At 46.3% G+C, this 22925-nt stretch overlaps 1 protein-coding gene across 3 annotated transcripts in view; it reads right to left on the bottom strand.

The window, feature by feature from the left end:
- The window catches only part of MRPL45 (mitochondrial ribosomal protein L45), a 216766-nt gene that overhangs the window by 86462 nt on the left and 107379 nt on the right, over positions 1-22925 (bottom strand). For all 3 annotated transcript variants that reach the window (XM_073608271.1, XM_073608270.1, XM_073608269.1), the window contains one exon: positions 21164-21212. In XM_073608271.1, coding sequence (XP_073464372.1) covers positions 21164-21212 — 49 coding nt within the window. The remainder of the gene's footprint in view (positions 1-21163; positions 21213-22925) is intronic.

The following is a 22925-nucleotide window of genomic DNA, read 5'->3' as shown; positions in this document are numbered from 1 at the left end:
CCATATCTTTCAAATTCATGAATGAGGTTGGGAAGCGACACAGCTTGGTTAGCAAGGGAGAAAAGTAGATCAGCATAAGCTGAGATTTTATGGTGACCATCCCCTATTCTAACCCCAGTAATGTCCGGGTTTAGCCGAATAGTGCATAGGAAAGGTTCCAGGGAAAGAGTAAAAAGTAGTGGAGACAGTGGGCAGCCCTGTCTCGTCCCATTTGTGATGGGGAAGGGGCCTGATAAGATCCCATTGGCTTTAATTTGGGCTGTTGGGTAGGAGTATATCTTGGTGATCCAGTGTAGCATATGCTCCCCCAGGCCTATATGGCGTAAGACCACAAACATGAAACGCCAGTTCACTCGGTCAAACGCCCTTTCAGCATCTGTTCGTAGTATGATGCAAGGGGTTTGCGTCACCCGTGCAGCGTGGATAAGGTTCAGTACTTTAAGGATGTCGTCAAGGGCTTCTCTTGTAGGGATAAATCCCACTTGATCGAGATGAATCAGCGTCTGCAGATGTTGTGCGATATGGGTGGCAATGATCTTTGTAAATAGTTTGAGGTCACAGTTCAGGAAGGAGATAGGTCTGTAGCTACCACAGCAAATTGGGTCTTTACCCTCTTTAGAAATTACTGTGACATGAGCTTTTAGGGTATCTCTATGAAAGAGTGTTTCTGAACCCACTTTATTAAACAGTTCCACCAAATGGAGACTTAGTAGTGGGAGGAATTGCCTATAGTACAGAAGAGAGAAACCGTCTGGGCCCGGGGGCTTTACCTGTCTTTGAGATATTGAAAGTGTCTTGAAGTGCTTCTAACTCTTCTCTTATCTCAGGAGATAGTTGAGGTAGTTGAGAGGAGCCAATGTAGTTTGATTTGCGTCTGTCGGGGATTGTTACGATAGGTTGTATAGGGAAGAGTCTTTAAGAGTAAGTCTCTAAAGCCCTGAGCGATCTGTTTAGGTAGCACCGCCTTTTGCCCGTGCTTTAATGGATTAATTTGATGGATGTAAGAGGCCAGCCACTGTTCCGTAATTGAGCGGGCTAGTATTTTTCCACATTTATCTCCCGACTCGTAACTGAGTATTCAGCCCCTTTGTATGGCTGCCTTGGCTTGATATCTTAACAAGTCTGTGACCTGTTTGTGGAGGGAAAAAAGGTCCCGTTCCAGTGTCAGAGTAGGGGCATGTTTATGTTGGGCCTCTAGTTTTTGGATGTCTTGGAGGAGGGATGAAAGCTTCTCCGTACATTTGCGTTTGAGCCGCGAACCATGTTAAACGAAAACACCTCTGATAACTGCTTTGTGGGCCTCCCATAGGATCCCACATCACAGTCGGGCTGTTTGTTGATCTGAAAGTATTGACTCAGTTCCCTTTGGATATCTTCTACCACCTCGGGAGTCTGTAAGAGACTTTCATTCAATTTCCAGAATATGGATCTTGAAGAGGCGAGTTCCGATATTTTGTACGACAATTCGATCGGCGCGTGGTCCGAATATGTGATGATACCAATCACCGAGCTTTGCACCGCCTGCAGGTGTGCGTGTGGAATCAAGAAATAGTCTAAGCGTGTGTAGATTTTGTGAGGGAAGGAGTAAAAGCTGTAGTCTTTCTCCCCTGAGTGTTGTAATCGCCAGATATCGACGAGCTGGGCCTTGTGTAGGGATTGTGCCACACGTTTGTGTATTCCAGGAGTAACGGAAGACGAGCCGGAGGCGGTATCAACGTTGGGAAGTAACGGAACATTGAAGTCTCCACCTAAGATCAATTGACCCGCGGAGAATTCCATAAGCAGGTCTAATGTGCGGGTGAGAAAAAGGTCTTGGCGGTTGTTAGGGGCATAAATAGTGGCAAATATCATTTTAACTCCCCCCAGCAACCCTTTGACAAACAAAGCGTCCTTCTGGGTCCGCCGGGTTGTCTTGGAAAGTCCAGGGAAGACTGTCGGATAGTAGTATGGATACGCCTTTAGATTTGGCCTGAGAATTAGTAGAATGGTAGGTAATTGGGTAGAACTTATTTTTTTAAGATAGGAAGGTTATCGTCACTGAAGTGTGTTTCTTGTATAAATGCCACATCTGCATGCGTGCGTGTCAGATCTTGCAAGAGCATGCGTCTCTTTTCGGGGATGTTTAGGCCCTTGGCATTGAGCAAGATAATCTTAATCATGTCCATCCTAGGGTAGGGAAGCAACCTGGGGAGAGGTAGGGACATAAAAGATAGGGAGCAGGAGATGGGGTTTCAGAAACGAAACCGGCTCAAGCAGAGCAGATGTATAGAGGTGTTCAGAGGCGGAAGAGAAAGAAAGGAATCTAGTGACCAGAATAGTAAATAGGTTCAGAGGGTCCCACAAACCAGCATTCGGCCCTTGAAGCTATTGCAAAGTATTGCCAGCAGTCCACTGCAGCACAAACTAACGCTGGGGAAGTGCACTAACCTAGGTGGGGGAGACAGAAGCTGAATAGGAGTGGCCTCCTTCCAACCCACCTATCCCGGCATTAGGCAACATTAAACAGTGTGTAATATACATATATGCATTGACAAAGCTGAATAATGAGAAGAAAAAAAAAAAAAAAAACTTACCGCATAACAAAATAAACATATCCCCACCCTGACCTCAGTATAGGGGAGTCACCTCAGCTGGCTCAGTGTAGTTTCCTGACCTGCTCCCTGAATATGGGGAGCTTCTCTAGTTCCAGGTAAGTTAGGTATAACTTTTCATGCAGCGAAGTCGCGTGTGGACCCAGGGGGCGGGAAGGGTATGGCACAGACAACTCATGGGATATTGAGTGAAGGGTCCCCTTCCCCCAGGATATCGCATCATGACCACTGCCATTTGTGTCCCCCCCGTGTCCCCGGTGGGGTCCCAGCCAGTCCCCCCCTTCTGTCTTTGGGATTGCATGCCCCCCGGAGGGAAGAAAACCCAGAAGTACATCCCCTGCTAGCCACCACACACCATCAATATTATTACCATTTTTTTTTTTTTTTTGCATCTTAGAGTAGTCCTCACCATTTCCTATTGCAACTATTGCAAGTGTTGTAGATGCATTGTATGTGGATTTAACTTGGTAAATGTATGTCACATATGTATGGATCCAATAGTCGGGTGTTGCACAGTGTCTGCATTTATTCTGGGACATGGTGCATTTTTATGGATCCTATAATGGAGGCAGCTTCCTTTGATGTATATATGCATGCTTATATATGTGGATACACATGCATTTCGTTGTGGATTTTTCATTGGTCCAGTATGGATTAGCAAATGATTTTATATGCATGTCCCTTGTGTACATGTGTGAGGGCACATGGATATGTGCGCCTGCACATGCATACACGTTTATATGGGATGATTGGTTTATTGTAATATACGTGCATGTGTGTAGATCATTGTTTTTCATTAAGTCGATCGTTTTTCACGTTTTATGTATGTATATATTTTTTTTCCTTTTTCAAATGTTTTTCTTGGTTTATAGTATTATCTATAAATGTTTACATACGACTGTTGGTCCATGTTCCTATGTGTATGCAGGATTCTTTGGTGTGCATGGGCACATGGACCTTCAGTTTGAGCTTTTACCCAAGTCTCTAGCTGCATGCATTTTGTGGCTGAGGTTTGGTGGTTGATCGAGCTGTGTTCTCATCACTGATTATCACCGCCCCCGGAACACCTGTAGCTATTGGGGCAGTTTATTTAAGATCTATCAGTTGTCTCAGTCATTGTAATGATTAAGCACAAGATGTACAGTATGTGTGAAACGCATCTACGTGACCACAGTTTTGTGTCCTTTGTGACACAAAATAAAAGGCAATTGGAAGTTCTGGATGTGCAGCCATTTCTTTCTTTCTTTCCAAGTTTCCCACGGAGGGGGGCTGGGGCTAGCACTCTGCAAGATACTCCAATCAGCCTCATCTTTATACACCTGGAGCAGCGGTTCTTTTTCTTGTATACTAGCCACCACCCTCGCATCCTCCTGTCCCCACTCCATATTCCCGCCTCAAGGACTAACTGCAGCATATGTAAGACCACTGCCATTAACCACTTGCCGCCCTCCATATAGCAAAAATTAAAGCGGCAAAGTGGTTTCAATAACCTGACCGGACGTCATATGACGTCTTCAGGATATTAGGCCGCTGCACTCCCCCGGGGGCGCACATTGCGGCGATCGTTGCTGCAGTGTGTCAGACTAGGTAATCACAGGTCAATTGGCTCCGATCTAGGTAAAGAGTCTCTAATGGAGACTCTTTACCACATGATCAGCCGTATCCAATCACAGCTGATCACGATGTAAACAGGAAGAGCCAGTGATCGGCTTTTCCCTCACTCGCGTCTGTCAGACCCGAGTAGAGAAGAGCCGATCCGCTGTTCCTCTGACGGGGGGGTCTGTGCTGATCGATTACCAGCACAGCCCCCCCGAGGATGCCCACACCAGACCACCAGGTATGCCACCCTAGACCACCAGGGATGATAATCAGTGCCCACAATGGATGCCAGTGCCCACAATGGGCAACACTGATTGGCAGGCATTGTTTGGCACTGATTGGCATCCATCAGTATCATATATTACAGTACATCAGTGCCACCTATCAGTGCCCATCCATGCCGCCTATCAGTGCCCATCAGTACCACCTTATCAGTGCCCATCAGGGACGGAGAAAACTTACTTATTTACAAAGTTTTGTAACTGAAATAAAAAAAAAAAAAAAAAACTTTCTTCAAACTTTTTGTGTTTTTTTTTTGTTTGTTTAGCAGAGAATAAAAATCCCAGAGGTGATCAAATACCACCAAAAGAAAGCTCTATTTGTGGGAACAAAATGATAAAAATTTAGTTTGGATACAGTGTAGCATGACCATGCATTTGTCATTCAAAATGCGACAGCACTGAAAGCTGAAAATTGGTCTGGGCAGGAAGGTGTATAAGTGCCTTATATTGAAGTGGTTAACGCTAGTTGTCAGAAAAAAAAATTATGTTACTCTTGTAACATCATATCTGGAGAAATTAGGCAGGAGTAGCAGTATGAGCACCCCTAAGTCAGTGTACAGGAAAACCTAGGCAGGGGACAGCAGGGGGTCTCAGTATGCGTAGACGGTGGGTGCAACGTGTTTCATAAATGAGACCCATCACTGTAGGAGTGGGTAAATCCGAATCTTGTGGGGATGCATCATTCGTTGGAGACATTGGCAAGGGTTCTTTGCAGGGGCGGCCGTGTCAGAATGAGCAACAGCTGTGTGGTTCAGTTGGACTGGGAACGGCAACAACCACAACAAAAAAGAAAAAAAAATATAGGTAGTTACAGTTACCTGGTCTAGGAGCAGTGTAGGTGCTCGATGAGATTTCCATAGTCACTTGCTGGTAGGGGCTGTAACGAACTGTGGGGTGCCTGGAGAGCCTGGAAGTTACTGATTCCAGTGTGTAATCTGGGAGGCAACAGGTAACGAAAGGATTGAGGTAAGGGGGAAGCGTCTCAGGAATGTATCCTCTGGTGATCAGGCCTCACATGGACCCTCTGTCGAGGGCGCCCGGGATCTTCTCTGCGCTCTCTGCTGCCAAGGCTGGGATGACCGCCAGGATGTCGCTGAACCTGCGCGGCCCGTGGGCCGATGTGTTGCGTTTGTTACAATATGATTTTTTTTTTTTTTACTTAATCAGACATAACATTACACAATAGTGGTTGCTCATAGATTACTGTCTTGGCTTGAGTAGACAATAGTTTATATAGATACCATTGTTGTATTCAATTGACAGTTTTCAACAGTCCATTGTTTCTACAGCTACAGTAAATAACTTGTTTGAGATTCTTTCAGCTCTCAAACTGAAAAAATGACTGTTAGTCGGTTGTTATGGAAAAAAGTTTGGAACCATTAACTTTTGGTAACAAACTTGTACAAATAAAAAGGGATGAGTAGAGACTGGGAGACACACACATCATCATGCTTTGAAAATCAGAAGCCAATCATGATACAAGAACGGTGCCTGGTGTCCAGGAGAATCGTTGCCAATGGAGATCACGAACATACAGTAACAGAAGATAAGTAACTTTTAAGTGTATTTGTACCGTTATAGAAGATAGGCTGGTCATTTGCTAGGCATTTTGCTTGTTATAGATATCTGTCAGTCTTGTATTGTATTCCTAATATTGTAATAGTTTTGTATGTACAGCATCTTTGTATAGTAAAAGCGCATTTACACACTGCAGAAATCTCAGCTTCCTTGCTTATACCACAAAGTAACCTTGCTAGATAGACGCAAGCAAAAACAACAGAGGAAGCAACATCAGCCAATTTTGGACTGGGAAAGGGCTCGCGTCCATGAACCGGAAGAGCTCAGGTAATTGCTCCGGTGTACGCAGGGTGAAGGAGCATTGTTCCCTGCGAAAGATGGCTGATAGGGTGTATCCCCATCTGTAGGTAATGTTTGCTCTGCGGGCTATATCCGGGCGGAGCATGGCGCAGTGTTGTAGGGTGGCCCTGGAAAGGTCAGGGAGGATTTTAACTGGGGCCCCGTCAAACTCTAGGTCTCCATAGTTCCAGGCTTTCCTCCGTACGGTTTCTTTGATCGCGTATCTGTGCAGCCTGCACACCACATCTCTGGGTCTGGAGGGCTCAGTAGAGCGGGGACCCAGAGCTCTGAATCCTATCAAATTCCACTTGGTTTGGGAGGTTGGTCTCCGCGACCATCTGGAAAATTGCAGACGCAGACTTAGCAAGGTCCTTCTGGCCAGTCGCTTCAGGGAGACCTCGGATGCGGAGATTATTCCGTCTGCTCCGGTTCTCCATGTCTTTGATGTGGAACTGCAGGGCCACCACGGCCTCAACATGTGCGTCTTGTTGGGCTTCCTAGGCTTTGGGTTAGGGTCGCAATCGATGATTCTCCTGCTGTGAACCTGGCGTTGAGGGACTGGATGTCCTTCTTGACCCCCTGTATCTCCTCCCGGTGTTTCTTCTCTATGTGACCAATAATTGCTTCTATGTCTGTTTTGGTCAGCAGGGCCTGCAACAGGGCTCGGAGCTCAGTGTCCATTTGGAGGGTGCAGGGGTTCACTGACTGGCATGTGGGGTTGTGCGGAGGTCTGGTGGAGTGTCGGAATATGCATTCGACACAGAAGAAACAGCAGGTGAGGTCGGGTGGGCATAGGAGTCTGAGACCCCTGGTAAGTCGCGTGGCTCTGCCATCTTAGGATCCAGGGAGGCCGCCTGGGAGCCCGGGAAGTAACTGTCAATACTGCCCCTTACCTTCGTGTTCTTAGCTGCTTTGCTGCCACCCTTCGTCTTCCGCTTCCTTACCGAGGGCATGCCGTATGTAACTGGGCTGTTTTAGCCGAGACAGGCGGGTGTAGGACAGGAGCTCTAGCTACGTGCGTCCTCCTGAAGCCATGTCCAGACCATGCCTCCTTTCCTTTGCTTTTATATGCATTTTTACATTGGTGTTAAGCCATCCAGGACTTTTGTTCGCTCTTTTAAATTTATTACCCGATGGGGTGCATTGGCTAATGCCCTTATTCAAACCCATCTCTCCTCTGTGTTCTTTGTTCCTAAGATTTTATCCTAATTCATGCCTTATAGCAAGGTTTAGGGAAGTTGACTCTTTTGAAATTCAGTGTCTTTGTATTCCCCTTATGTTTCCCATGTGGGTGATTTATACTGAAGCCAATTGACCTGTGATCACTGTTTTCTAAATTGCCCCGTATTTCCATATCTGTGATCAGGTCTGCATTGTTGGTAATCAGTAGATCCAGTAACAATTCATTTCTAGTTTGTGCAGCTACCATCTGAACCATGAAACTGTCCTGCAAGGCATTTAGGAACTGGCGAGCTTTAGACGAATGTGTGGTTCCCTCCACCCAGTATGTCTGGATAATTAAAATCCCCCATCCTTGCTGCTTATCCAAACTGTGATAGGAGGTCCGTCTGACCCTCCTCCCTCAGGTTAGGGGGCCTATAGCATACTCCCAGTATTATTTTCCTCTTGGCTTCATCCCTTTGGAGCTCTACTCATAATGATTCCACCTCCTCCCTAGCTCCCTTTTTGATGTCATCTCTCACATTCACTTGTACATTATTCTTGATATATAGGCACACCCCTCCCCCTTCTTTACCCTCTCTATCCCTGCGATAAAGGGAATACCCTTGAATGGTTTCCAGCCAATCAAGAGAGCTGTTGAACCAGGTCTCTGAAATTCTCCCAGTACTATTTTGCCCTTAACTTCATCCCTTTGGAGCTCTACCCATAAGGATTACACCTCCTCCCTGGCTCCCTTATAGATGTCATCTCTCACATACACTTGTACAATATTCTTGATATATATAGGCATACCCCTCCCCCTTTTTACCCTCTCTATCCCTGCGATAAAGGGAATACCCTTAAATGGTTGCCAGCCAATTATGAGAGATGTTGAACCAGGTCTCTGAAATTCCCACAAAATCTAAATCCTCCTTGTTCAACAGTATCTCTAGTTCACCCATCTTGTCCGCCAGGCTCCTGGCATTGGTGAACATGCCACATAGTTTAGACCGGTCGCATACTGTCTTCTTATTGGGTATTCCGAGGTTGCAAAGAATTGAGTCCCCTACCACCAGAAACCGTCTATCTTTTCCCTTCGCTTGCCCCCCACCCACTCTCACTGGAGGAGGTCTTCCCCTGGCAGCTAGGAGAGTCCCTCAGCTCCAGCAGTGCTGGTCCCTGACTGGTTTCACCAGTGTCACTCAATGGAGCGTACTTATTGCTCCAGCCCAAGATCAGCCTCCCTGGCACTTCCCCCCTCTATCCTTCCTGACTGTCACCTATCTACTCGTTTCAAGTGCCTGCACCTCTGTCTCCAACCGCCTCTGTGCTGGCCCCTGTCGGGTACGTTCCAGACTCTCCTTTTCTATGGAGGGTCTTCTCAGTGCTGACAGCTGCTTCCCCGAATTCGGAACCTGGGCTTCCGGGGAAACAATGTGCTTACATTTTGCACAGCAGTATTTACATAGTTTGAGCTGAAAAGGTTGAAAATACAGTGTGTGAAACTATTATATTCTAACAATTTCCATAGCCCTGTATATTCTGCTTACTGAAGAAGACATCTTAAGGTTTTTGAAGCGGTCAACACTCATCTAGAACCATCTCCTGGGGGAGAGAATTCCACATTTTTGTTCTAACAGCCAAGAACCCTTTTCTGTAATCTAAGGTTAAATGATTTTTCTTCCAACCTCAAATCATGGCAGCATAACTAGTTACCACCAGCTGTATTGTAGAATGACGGTCAGGTAGGACTGCTCTTGTTCTGGGAGGACCTCATACGACGTCCTCCTTTTCTTGCCATGCATGTACGTCCTCGGGGGCATGTAGTGCGGCGATTGGTGGGAGCTATGTCCCCCGGATCACAGATTGGTTTAAAGAGCCAATGACAGCGGCTCTTCACCACGTGATCGCCCGTGTCTAATCACAGCCAAATCACAAATTATATATGTAAACAAAGACTGGTAACTCGTTACTGGCTTTTTCTCTTCACTCTCAGATCCTGTGTGAGAAGAGAGTCGGGAAGCGTGAGTTAATCTGAAGACTATCGCGTACTGCACAACACACACACACACAGTGTGTGTTGTCGCCCATCAGTGCACCTGTCCCCCATCAGTGCCCATCAGGCCCTGTCGCCCATCAGCAGAGTACCTGTCACACAGCCCCAGAACCCATTATGGTGGCCTTCCAACTCGGGATCAGCAAGCATTCCCCTTTTCACCGCACAGCCAGGTGTGCAGGCCAACACAGAATTTTTTTTCTATTATTTATTTTTACCCGACCGTTTACCTCTCTTTATTGTGGACCATTTTTTTGGATCTTTTTGCCCAATATACTGCTAACAACCCCAGTTCATCCTATGCCCATCCATTTGAATAGAGATGTCTTACATCGGAGGAGTTAAAGTTATTTTTGGGCATCACCATTAACATGGAGCCAAAAAAAAAATGGACATGCTTACTGGTCCACCCACCCAATCCATCGCATGTCCATTTATACTGCTGTAATGCCCAGGTCACGCTATGGGATGCTCATGCACTTCCTTCATTTCAGTGACAATACCCAGTGCCTTCCCCAAGATCAACCCAACTATGACAAATTAAACAAAATTCACCACCTTCTTAATTTTTTTCCCCCAGAGATTTGCTGATCTTTATGTCCCTGACCATAACATGTGGGTGGATGAGTCCCTTGTCCACTTCACTGGCCAGATGGGAATCAAGCAATACATTTCAAGCAAAAGGGTCAGATATGGAGTAAAACTCTACAAGCTTTGTGAAAGCCACTGGATATTTGTATGCTTCCCACATGTACAAAGGCAAAGATTCCCAGCTCCAGTGCCCAACCTACATCGACACAAGTGGAAACATTATCTGGGATCTGGCATTTTTACTTTTCAAAATGTAGTCCCATTTCTGGTATAAAAAAATCTGCAAATTATCTTATTCAGTTAGCCATTTACATTGCGTATGTCACCTACCACCTTCCTCAAATTTATAGATGAAATTGTCACGTCCCTCATCTACCAGCAAGAATCCCCCACAAAACATTTGCAGATTCTGTGAGCAGACTTCATGAGCGCCATTTCCCTGAGAGCATTCCACCAACAGAAGCAGGCCGAAGACACTAAAATAGATGTCGGGTATGCAGCAGAAGGGGAGTAAGAAAAGAGACGAGTTTTAATTTTTCCCTAAAGCGAGTGTATAGTCTTTTTTTTTTTTTTTTTTTTTTATAGGAAAAGAAAAACTATGTTCTTATTTACCGGCTCTGTGCAGTGGTTTTGCACAGAGCAGCCCAGATCCTTCTCTTCTCGGGTCCCTCTTTTGTGCTCCTAGCACCCCCCCTCCCCTCCTGTTGAGTGCCCCCACAGCAAGCAGCTCGCTATGGGGGCACTTGGGCCAAGTCACAGCTTCCTGTGTCGATTCAGACACTGACCTGTGGCCCTGCCCCTCCCCCTCTATCTTCTGAATGGCCAACCGACTTTGATTGACAGCAGCGGGAGTCAATGGCGCCGCTGCTGTCCAAGTCAATCAGGAGGGTGAGTCTTGGACGGCCGAGACACTCCTGGACATCGCTGGAAAGAGATGGGATGGGGCTCAGGTAAGTATTAGGGGGGCTGCTGCACACAGAAGGCTTTTTATCTAAATGCATAAAAGGCATCAAGATAAAAAAACCTTCCGACTTTACAATCACTTTAAAACCTCTTCAGCCCCGGAAGGTTTTACCCCCTTCCTGACCACAGCACTTTTTACAAATTGGCACTGCGTCGCTTTATATGACAATTGCGCGGTCATTCGACGCTGTACCCAAACTAAATTTGTGTCTTTTTCCCCCACAAACCTCTTTCAGTTTTTATTTTTTGAGCTATAAACAAAAAAGTGACAATTTTGAAAAAAACTGTATTTTTTACTTTTTGCTATAATAAATATCCCCAAAAGTTTTTTTAAAAAACAAAATTTCTTCATCAGTTTAGGCCAGTATATAATCCTCTGCATATGTTTGGTTAAAAAAAAATACCCCGCAATAAGCGTATATTGATTGGTTTGCGCAAAAGTGGTGATCTGCGATTTTTAGCGGTACTGCGACAGACAGATTGGAGACTTTTGACACTTTTATGGGTCCATTGGCATTTATACAGCGATCAGTGCTATAAAAATGCACTGATTACTGTGTAAATGTCACTGACGGGGTTAAATGTGTGTTCCCTCAGCATGTTCTAACTGTGTGGGGATGGGAGTGACTAGGAGAGGAGCCATATCGTTTTTCCTACTTAGGATCCCTGTGACAGCACAGGGATTTGTGTTCACCCTCTGGTGCGCCCTCTGGTGGCCAAAAAAGTGTAGGATGTAACTGTATGGGATTTCGCCCAGGAGAGCCATTGTGCCGCAGTACATCTGTGTGACACAGTCGGCAAATGGTTAAGGATACTAGCAAAAACTGGAGCCTCACAGAGTGATCAGGGTGGTCCTAGCAAAGATTATACCAGTGTGCAATCACCTGAAGGTAGTGGCATAGAACTCATGGTCACAAAATCAAGTCCTGTGTACTGTATGAGCTGTAGAGGACATGTCCTACTGCCCACAGATTATGGTCAAATGCATACAGAATCTTGGGCACTCTTTTGCACAAGACGCTCCATATGAATCCTTATGAAGTGCTTCTAAATTGGAGACCCACTGGGATTTCCAAACACCAATTTACACTCAAGACCAACGTCCTGACAGCCATGAAGCAGACAATTGCAAAGGCTTGCTATCAGAAAAGCCATTCCTGTCTGAGGTTAAATCTCAGATACAGTGGACACTGATGGGTCACTTGCTTTTTACTAAGGGACTTTGATCGCCGCCTTACTGAACTATGATGAATGATAACTGCAGATATCGCCAATTAAAGCTGAGAATCCTCTGTTGCCACAACACTTCATTTCCCACTGCCCTACTACACATTGACCTGTCTTCCCTTTCCCTGAATCTTGGAGTCTAATCCTCACACTTCTGTAACACCGCTTTTTCTTTAAACCCCTTATGTTTAGAATGTTTGCATTACACAACATTAACATAATCCGTTGTGACGGTTAGATAACACCACCGTTGCCATGATTCTACGATTTTATGTCCATGTATAACTTATGATATTGAATATATAAATGTTGTACTGCCTTTTACAAGAGACATCTAAGAAATTATACTGGAGTAGCTGGAGCTTTAATCTAGTCAACGGGTGAAAATAAAGAAGAAAAAAAAAAACATGAAAACAAATGCACCAGCCCATCTAAGGATTGGCAAGTTGCAATACCACATTTTTGTTTTAGGGTTTGGAGACACTTTAGGAGTGAGTATGTAATTTTCCCAAAGTTAAATTCTCTTTCCATTTTGTTTTGCTAAATATACCATTGAAACGGTTTTGTTATATATGTTCGATAAGCGCAAAAAAAAAAAAAAAAAATCACATTAGAAATATAGTGAGCTATTCACTTCTTGTAATTACCTCACAATGCTGCACTGAAAATCATCCCTGTCTAATATATTAAGGAAAAGGGGGAGGTGTTCTATAGTCCTAAGGACTTCCTGTCCTAGGGTGAGTACATTGCTATTCCATAGCTAAAATGCAGTGAGACCATTGTCATGCTAGAACAAGACATGTGTAAATGGCAGGATCACCAGGTGATACTGAAGGAAAAGGTAGAAGGGAAAAAAAAAAAAAAAAAACACACTCAATACAACCACCACAAGGAGGACTGGTATGCTGCAATATATTAAAATTTTAGTTCTTGGGTTCAGATACACAAACCACCTGCTGACCACTTAGTAAATATACTGCGTGTGGGTGCTATCTGCGGGCACAATAACATACCTGTATGTCAGCCCTTGCAAGCACCACCACGTGCTGTAAGTTGGACACAGCACAAGTTTGGCAGCTGATTAAAGCCAATAATTTTGGCTGAAGTCAGCTGATCGGCCATCATACACACAGTTCTGTGTTGACAAACACAGAGAAGTCTGTGTGCATAGGAACAGTGTTCTGGTTGTTTCTTCTCCTTGAAAAGCAGAGAGAAAAAACAAAAAAGAAAAAAAAAAAAAAACAGCCAGAGTAAAAGCAGCACACATTGTTAGGCACACAGTTAACCCCTTCATTGCCCCTAGATGTAAACCCCTTCCCAGCCAGTGTCATTAGTACAGTATTATCAACGATAACTGCGTTAGTGTCAATAGCGACATCAGTGTCAGTGACCCTCCAATATAGTGTCTGTTAGTGCCAGATTGCCTGCCATCCTATCAATCCCACTAGAAGTCACTGATCACCGGCATTACAGTATAGCTGCATACATTCCAGTATATATATATATATATATATATATATATATATATATATATATTATATATATACACACACATACACACACACACACACTATAACTTAAGCACATACCAATTTATATACTGTACATCTACTGGCATTTTTTTTTAAACAAAGACATGTAGCAGAAGGTACCACAATTTATGAAGAAATTCAATTTATTTATTTTTTCATTGGATATGTTGTATAAAAGAAATGAGAGAAAAAAAAAAAAAAAAAAAAAAAAAAAACAAACACAGGTTTTATTTTTTTACTAAAATTTCAAAACCCAATGATGATCAAACACCACCAAAGGAGGGGGGCGTGTCCGGATGTAGTGGGAGAAAGACGTGTTGCTCTGGAGCTCTGCCGATCCTGATCTAATCCGTCGCCATCCTGCATGTAATACAACCTGGAGAGCCTCCAAATGCTCCCTAACAGTTACCAGACCTCACCAGCCCCAGCGGAAATTGTGGCCGATTGTGTCTCCATCATGCCGTGGCTGACATTATACCTCAGAGACCTGCCGCCATCTTGAGGCCTACGGAGCCTCCGTCATCCCCGGGCTGGAGTGCCGCGATCCGCGGGGTGAGAGGCAGCTGAATAGCATACATAGCTGGAGGTTGTCCCTGGGAGACAGCTGGACTGTGTGGGGGGCCTGAACGGCCACCTGAGAATCCATACAGGCTGATTCCGGGCGCCTGCGGCCTGCTGATCAAATCCATCGCCATCCTGCATGAAATACAACCTGGAGAGCCTCCAAACTCTCCCTAACAATCACCGGACAGCATCCTCACCAGACCCAGCGTAAACTGTGGCCGATTGTGTCTCCATCGGGCCGTGACCAACATTATACCTCAGAGATCCGCCGCCATCTTATGGCCTACTACAACAGACACATCCTCCACACTCAGGTACTAAAGTGCCCCAGCAATACTGTACTGTCTTCCCTGTGCCATCATCTGTGCCCCAGCAATACTGTACTGTCTTCCCTGTGCCATCATCTGTGCCCCAGCAATACAGCATTGATTTCTCTGTGCCCCAGCAATACAGCACTGCCATCCCTTTGTCATCATCAGTGCCCCAGCAATACAACGCTGCTATACCTGTGCCATCATCTGTGCCCCAGCATTATAGCACTGCCATCCCTGTGCCATCATCTGTGCCCCAGCAAAACAGCGCGGGGCGTGTGAGACAAGCCAGACGTGCTGCTGTGGAGCTCTACACATCCTGACTCAATCTACAGCCATCCTCAGCAGTGAACATTCCGGTGAGACTCCAGATCAGCCCTATAGTTTCCTGGGCACCCCCTGCATCAATCCCAGCCCAAATTGCGGATCCCGGTTGGCCGGTGGTGTTGATACACAGCCCGCGACTGACTCCACACAGCAGTGACCCGCTGCCATCTTGCGGCCTACGAGGCCACATACATCCTCCGCACTCAGGTGCCCCGATCCACGGGACGAGCGGCGGCATAGTCATCCCCCTAGGAACCTCCTTCATCGCGGGGCGGACCTCGGATGGGTCACCCTAGGACCCGCTACACAAAATCTGGTCCGAAGGCCTCTCGTACCCCCCCACCGGTGACCAAATCCTCTACGAGGCGGCCCGCTGCCACTATGGCGGCGAATTCGCAGGCGGAGCCAGGGGCGGCGGTGGCCCCCACGGGGGCGGAAATCCTGGCGGCCATTACAGCATGCAAGGAAACTCTGACAACCAAAATCGACTTCCTGACCATAGATGTCGGTCTCATCCGTTAGGATATGGACAAATTTCGGTCCCGTATCGCAGAGGTGGAGGACAGAGTCTCCACGGTGGAGGATACAGTCCGGGCAGATTCTGGGGAGGTGAGGGCCCTGCAGCTCCAAGTGAAGGCGCTCCAGGAGCGTGCTGTAGACACTGAGAACCGCCTCAGGCGGAATAACATCCACATACTTGGATTACCTGAGAGAGCTGAGGGTCCCAGACCAGCTGAGTTTACTGAACAACTACTGTCCACTCTGTTCAGCCTGGGTGATATGCCTCCCACCTTCGTGGTGGAAAGAGCCCACAGGGTCCCACCGCTCCCTCCAAGACCAGGGGCCCCTCCTCGCCCCTTCCTGCTGCGGCTATTAAATTACCGCGACCGGGATCGCATTCTGGCAGCAGCGCGCGCCATGCCTGAAATTAAATACGAAAATACCAAACTGCTCTTTTTCCCGGACTTCTCTCAGGAAGTACAGCAACGCCGCAAGTCCTTTACGGATGTAAGACGTCGGCTCCGAGAAAGGGGTGTACGCTTTGGTCTATTGTATCCCAGCAGGCTGCTTATCACTGATGGTGACAACACGCGTTTCTTCGACACCCCGGAGGCTGCTGCTGCATGGCTAGATACCCGCTGACAACATACTACCATAGTTGATTACAACATACTGGGAGCAGCTATCACAATCCCCCTGAACAGGACTACCTCCTGTCCCATGTTAACTCACAATATTATGCACCATCCATCCCTAGGTCTTTTCTCACTGCTCTAATTCACCATTACCCCAATTGGTTGTTCAATGCCCTTTGTTACATAGACTACCATCCGCTCCTGTCTGCGGAGCTCCAACGGCAACCACCAATTTTGTTTTTCCTCTTTTCTCTTTTTTTTTTTTTTTTTGACTGTGCTACTGTCCGGAACCTGCTTCCCCTACCTAAGAGCTTCCACAAGTGTTGGAACACAACACTGAACTGTTGCTAATTAAAGTTTAAGGGTTTACTGTTTTTGAGTTTTGGGTATAGGCCAGATCTGATCACTCCCCAAATTTTCTGGGGATGTCATCAGATGAGGGCAGGTTTGACACCTCAGTGTCATCACGGGTATTGTTTATCAGTGTTATATCTATTCATGTTCGTTTGTCTATTTGGTCTTCCATAGGTCATGATTCCACCTGGTACAGGCTCCCTGGGTCCTTGCTGCTCCTGAGCTGTGCACGTGCACCTGCTTCACTCCTCCTTTCTTCCCCCGCCAGACCTCCGCACAATGACAGGACGTGACGCCCCCACCTTCAGTGCGCTGTCCTGGAATGTCCGGGGGCTCAATTCTAAATTTAAGAGAGCGGTACTCTTCAAGTACCTCAAATTGCACTCCCCGCATATAGTAATTTTACAGGAAACGCACCTTATGGGCAGCAAACTACTGGCGCTGAAAAAGCCATGGATCCAGAGAGCCTTCCATGCTTCCTATTCCACATATGCCAGAGGGGTCACAATCCTAATTAGTAAATCCTTCCCATGTGTGATGGAACATGTTCACACTGACCCCCAGGGTAAATATGTACTAATAGTGTTCACTGTCTGGGGTGTCCGGTATATTGTAGTAGGTGTATACATTCCCCCTCCTTTTTCCTCCTCCACCTTATACACCATTCTAGAGAAAATCACTCCATACTGCCCTGCTAGACTGTTATTAATGGGTGATTTCAACGCCATTCTGGCCCCGGACCTGGACAGACCTACCCCCCCCCCAAACAATTCTCTACTGACTTGCTCTCATGGGCAGAGGCACTAGGTGTATCTGAGGTGTGGAGATGGAAACATCCCATGACCAGAGCATACTCCTGTTTCTCCAATACACATAAAACTTCCTCCCGCATCGATCTCGCCTTTGCCAACCCGACTATGCTGACAGATGTACTTGATGCCTCATATTTGCCCAGCGGACTCTCAGATCACTGCCCCCTACTCCTTACCGTTCGTTCCCCGTCCTCCCGTTCCTCCTCCCTTTGGCGCCTGGGGACCCATTGGATCTCTCATGCTGACCTGGCAGACACCATTCCACCACGCTTAGTGGAATACTGGGATCTTAATACGGGATCCTCCTCCACAGCGGTGACCTGGGATGCCTTTAAGGCTTTTACCAGAGGGCAATACATTTCTTCTATTGCTGGGATCCGGAGAGAACAAGCGGCTACCACTACTGCCCTACAGACCACTGCGCAATCCCAATCAGACATCTATGCAGCTGACCCCACTGACGCACACTTTGACTCCCTCAATGCAGCGAAACGTGAGCTACACCTCCACCTCACCGAAGTTACCAGACTTGACCTTTACCACAACAAACAACGGTTCTTTGAACAAGGAGACCGTAACGGTCGCCTTCTGGCGATGCTTGCACAACATGACAGACCGCTGACGGTGATCTCTAGTGTGGTGTCCCCTTCGGGAGGGTCGGCCTCTTCCCTGCCAGACATACTTGAAGCCTTCCGTCAGTACTACAGCTCTCTCTATACTTCAGTGCTACCATCGGACTTCCAGTCGCAGGACCTCGCACCTTGGCTGGACCCCTTGGCACTTGGCTGGTTGTCTGATGGGGAGAGAGAATCCCTAGTGAGGCCGATTACCCCGGAGGAGGTACTGAAAGCGATTAGGTCCTTTCCCGCGGGAAAGTCTCCGGGCCCAGATGGACTACCCATTGAGTTCTACAAAACTCATGGGGACCTATTGGCCCCCAAATTGGCCCAGCTCTATTCCCAATGTTTGACTGATGGTGCCCTCCCAGCTTCCATGGGCCATGCCCATGTCATTCTCATTCATAAAGTGTCTAAAGACCCCACATCCTGTGCCTCCTACAGACCAATCGCCCTACTTAATACAGACTTCAAGATTCTCACCAAATTACTAACCACGAGACTACAGCCCCTACTACCATCTATCATTGAGACTGACCAGACTGGTTTCATGGCCAATAGAGCGACAGACGTTAACTTGAGGCGTCTGTTCACCAACATACACGCACAACATCTCAATGAAGGATCTAGAGTGGTGGCCTCCCTGGACATTGAGAAGGCCTTCGACACGGTCGAGTGGCCTTTTCTCTGGGAGGTCCTCCGCAGGATGGGGTTCCCCCTGATCTTCATTGAATGGATGAAGGTCCTCTACCGTGACCCCACCTCGGCTATTAAGCTGGGAGGGGGCCTGTCACAGTCCTTCCATCTATCCAGGGGCACGCGGCAGGGCTGCCCTCTCTCTCCGGCCTTATTTGCCATCGCGATGGAGCCACTTGCCGAGGCCCTTCGCACCTCTCCTCACATTAGGGGACTGCGGGTTGGCTGGCTGGAGGAGAGGGTCGCCCTGTATGCGGATGACCTCCTACTCTTCCTTAATGATGCGGGTCCATCACTCGAGGGAGCCCTGCAGGTCCTCAACTCCTTCTCCTCTGTCACGGGCCTCAGGGTTAACTGGACAAAATCTCTCCTATTCCCCGTGGATCTTGCAGCCCGTGACACAGCTCCCACGGACATCCCTCTACAATGGGTCGAGAATTTTAAATACTTAGGGGTGGTGGTCTCCAGGCAGGCTTCTGAGTTCTTACCCCTCAACTTGTCCCCGGTGGTTCAGGAGACTCGGCAACGGCTGAAGGCGTGGGAATCGTTGCCTCTTTCACTGTTGGGACGCATTAATTTGTTTAAAATGAAAATACTCCCCAAATTTACATACTTATTCCGCCACTCTCCACAGTGGATTCCTAAATCCTTTTTCAAACAACTACATCGCCTCCTCGCCTCTTTCCTATGGGGGTCCCAATCCCCCAGATACAGCTGGTCAACGCTGATACGCCCGAACTCCCAAGGTGGCTTGGCGTGTCCGGATCTATACAAGTACTATCTGGCCGCCCAGCTAGTAACAGCTGCTTGGTGGCTCAATCCGGACACCTCCAACCCAGCTACCATGGTCGAGACAGCAGTGTTGGGATCCCTAGAGGCACTCAAATTTTTGCTTTTTCGAGGCCCTCGAGCCCCTTATCCACTGACACCCTCCATGCGCACTACACTGCGTGCATGGGGGGCAGGTCTCAAATTAGAAAAATACCCTCAACAGGCAATCTCACCCAATGCTCCCCTTTGGATAAACCCAACCCTGGAGCACATCTATAAACTTCCTGAGCCTCATGCCTGGACCAAATTTAACATTAAAACGGTGGCACAGATTATCTCCAATCAATCCCTAGTCCCGCTCTCCAAACTAAACTCCGATTTTAATATACCCCAGTCCTATTTTTTCCGATTCCTTCAACTCTCCCATGCCTTCAGTCACCAATTCTCCAACTCCCCTCCTCAACTAGTCCAATCTTCACTGGAGGACCTTCTTAGATCAGATTGTGCGAAAAAACCCACTTCTCAATTATATTCACACCTGACTGTCACCTCCCTCCCGACTATGGAAAAGCTAAGATCTAAATGGTCCCATGACATCCCCAATTTTGACAACGATGACTGGGATGACATATGGGATTTCCCATTTAGCTCCCTGGTCTCTGAGAGATCGCCTGATCCAATTCAAGATAGTCCATCGGGCATATTTTACCCCTCACAGACTACACAAAATGAACCCCGACTCCCCTCCCGGGTGTTGGAGATGTGGTGGGACTCCTGGGGACTTCACCCACATCTTCTGGACCTGTCCGGCAATTGTCGGATACTGGAGGGTGATATTGGACTTTATCACACAAATCACCTCTGTGCCACTACAACCATCAATGTCAATCTGCATACTAGGCCTGGTAGAACAACTAATTCCTACGGTGGTGGGACGCACACTGGTGGGATTGCTCCTGTTCTATGCCCGTAAAGCTATAGCCCTTAGTTGGCGCAAACCAACCCCACCTCCTCTCTCCCTGTGGAAACAATTAATTAACAATAGCTTACCTCTGTATAAAGACACATATGACAACAGAGGCTGCCCCAACAAATATAGCAAAGTCTGGTCTAAGTGGCTGGCAGATCCCTCCACCGCTTCAGAGGCCTCTCAGTAGACCCCAATCACAAAGTAGCTCCCAAGCGGGTGCCAGGTGTACACAATAATCTACAATATGCTATTTTACCATGTACAACTGCACATAGCACCACCATGACCCAGTAAACTGTACCGCTATGACTGATGTCATAATATATTCTTGAAATTATGAATAAGGTGACAGCGTGATTTTTGCAAGGATCACATAGACATCATATTAGACCAATGTATGTTTAACTGTTTGTTCTCTTTATCTGTTTTTGTTTCTCTTTTTAAAAACCAATAAAAAGATTTTGGAAAAAAAAAAAAAAAACACCACCAAAGGAAAGCTCTATTTCTGTGAAAAACAAAATGATACAAAATGTAATTTTGGTACAGTGTTGCATGACCGTGCAATTGCCAGTTAAAGTAGCACAGTGCTGCATAGCAAAAAATGGTCTGATTTAGAAGGGGGTAAAACCTTCTGGTGGTCAAGTTGTAAGATTACACACAAACTTGTTTACATCTTAATACTGTCCCACATCAGGATATACAGCAGTAAATAGGTTGGGAAAAAAGTTCCACTTTAAGTTTACTTACAGGGTAGCAACGCTCTGTAACCAGAGAATGTAACTTGTGACGATCAAACCTAGAATGGTAGAGGAAAAAAAAAAAGAAAAAAAGTTTATCACAAATTTGAGTTTTTTTTTCTTTTAAACGGTTATTACACCATAAACTAACCAAAATCTCTTAAAACCTTACACTATTTATCCTCTATTCTGTCATATCCAGGATAGAAAGTATTGGGGACAAGAAAGTAAAATTGCATCCAAGCAATTACGTATTCCTAACCAGCAGTAAGTAAACTTTAGGGCCACTGTCAGCACTACATAAACTGCATGCAGCATCAACCACAAACAGTACAATGCTGTGTACCAGCAGCAGTATCAGGACAAAAGATTGTTTTTTTTTTTTGGTTTTGTTTTTTACGGAAAGTCTTTTTTTTTTTTTATCAATGAATACTAGGCTTCCACTGATTGGCAAGAAGTGGGGATCATGTAATTTGCCCACCTCTCCAGTTATTCAGAGGAAGCCAAAATACAAGGCTGCAGCACTCAGCCCAACTCAATTTTGTTCCAACACCACAAAAAATCCCCATACTGCTGCCAAAACACAGCACTGTATCGTGTATATAGCTGATGCTATATAACGTTTATATAGCGCTGACAGTAGCTGCATCAATTAGTAAAGCAAATTGTGGGCAGCTTGCCTAAACAAACTATTTAAAGTGAAGGTAAACCGGGAGCTTGACTTCTAGGCTCCACTCACATTTAGCATTTTGGGATCTCAGGCAGAATCGCTGCGATTCTGCCTGCGATCTCAAACCGCACTGCAATCGCAAAACGCATGTTCAGGTGGCATTCATTTTCCATGGCACCTAAAACGTGGTGCAGTTTTGCCGCAATTATCGCACAAGCAGAAGCTTTTTGGCCAACAAGCTTTGTGCATTGTGGTTTGACCCCCCCCAATAAATCAGAACAAAATTGCATGGCATTTTAGGTGCCATCGAAAATAAATGGCATCTGAACATGCATTTTGCCATTTGGAGCCTAAAGTCCACTTTCAGTGTGGACAGGAAAATTCAGCCTCTAGGAGTAGTGAAAAAAAGCTATGATGCATTACACATCATTTAGGATCTGCCCAACACCACACAAAACAAGGCGATAAAGAGGACCAGTGACATCATAGGGTGGAGTCAAGTCACGTAGAAAAGATATCTAGGGTTTTTTTTTGGGGGGGGGGGGGGGTTAAAGAGGGGAGTGGTGGGAGATACAGAGCCTGGACTTGGCCTTTAAAGTATTCTACAGCCACAGCTGTAGAATACCTTAATAATTGTAATAGCAATAAAAACTGTAGTTATTATTGCCAATCCAATTTAAGCTTATTGAAAAATCTCCTTTTATATTGAGAGAGAGTGTTGTCTGTCTGCTGGCCATCTCTCTTTCCGCAGCTTCCTGGATTCCCTGCATGCAACTTCTCCTCTGCTGGGATTCCTATACTGACTGTGCCTTCTGAAACTCCTTCTCAGCACCTCAGTAGTTCAGAAGGCAGGCAAGGCATAGTTAACACGTCACAGAATTCAAGGAAGTAAATATGACTATTTTTTAAGTTCACAAAACTTTAAGATCATTCAGATTAGCATGAGTAGACCAAAACCATTAAATCACAATGTGGAAATGAATATCATGATGATTTTACTTTTTGACCATAGATAAGCTTTAACCACTTGCCGACTGCCGCACACAGATGTACGTCGGTAGAATGGCACAGGCAGGCAAATGGGCGTACCTGTACGTCCCTT

The sequence above is a fragment of the Aquarana catesbeiana genome, linkage group LG12 (genome assembly GCF_042186555.1).
Source record: "Aquarana catesbeiana isolate 2022-GZ linkage group LG12, ASM4218655v1, whole genome shotgun sequence".
Classification (NCBI taxonomy): domain Eukaryota; kingdom Metazoa; phylum Chordata; class Amphibia; order Anura; family Ranidae; genus Aquarana; species Aquarana catesbeiana.
This window is presented reverse-complemented; position numbering and strand designations above follow the sequence as displayed.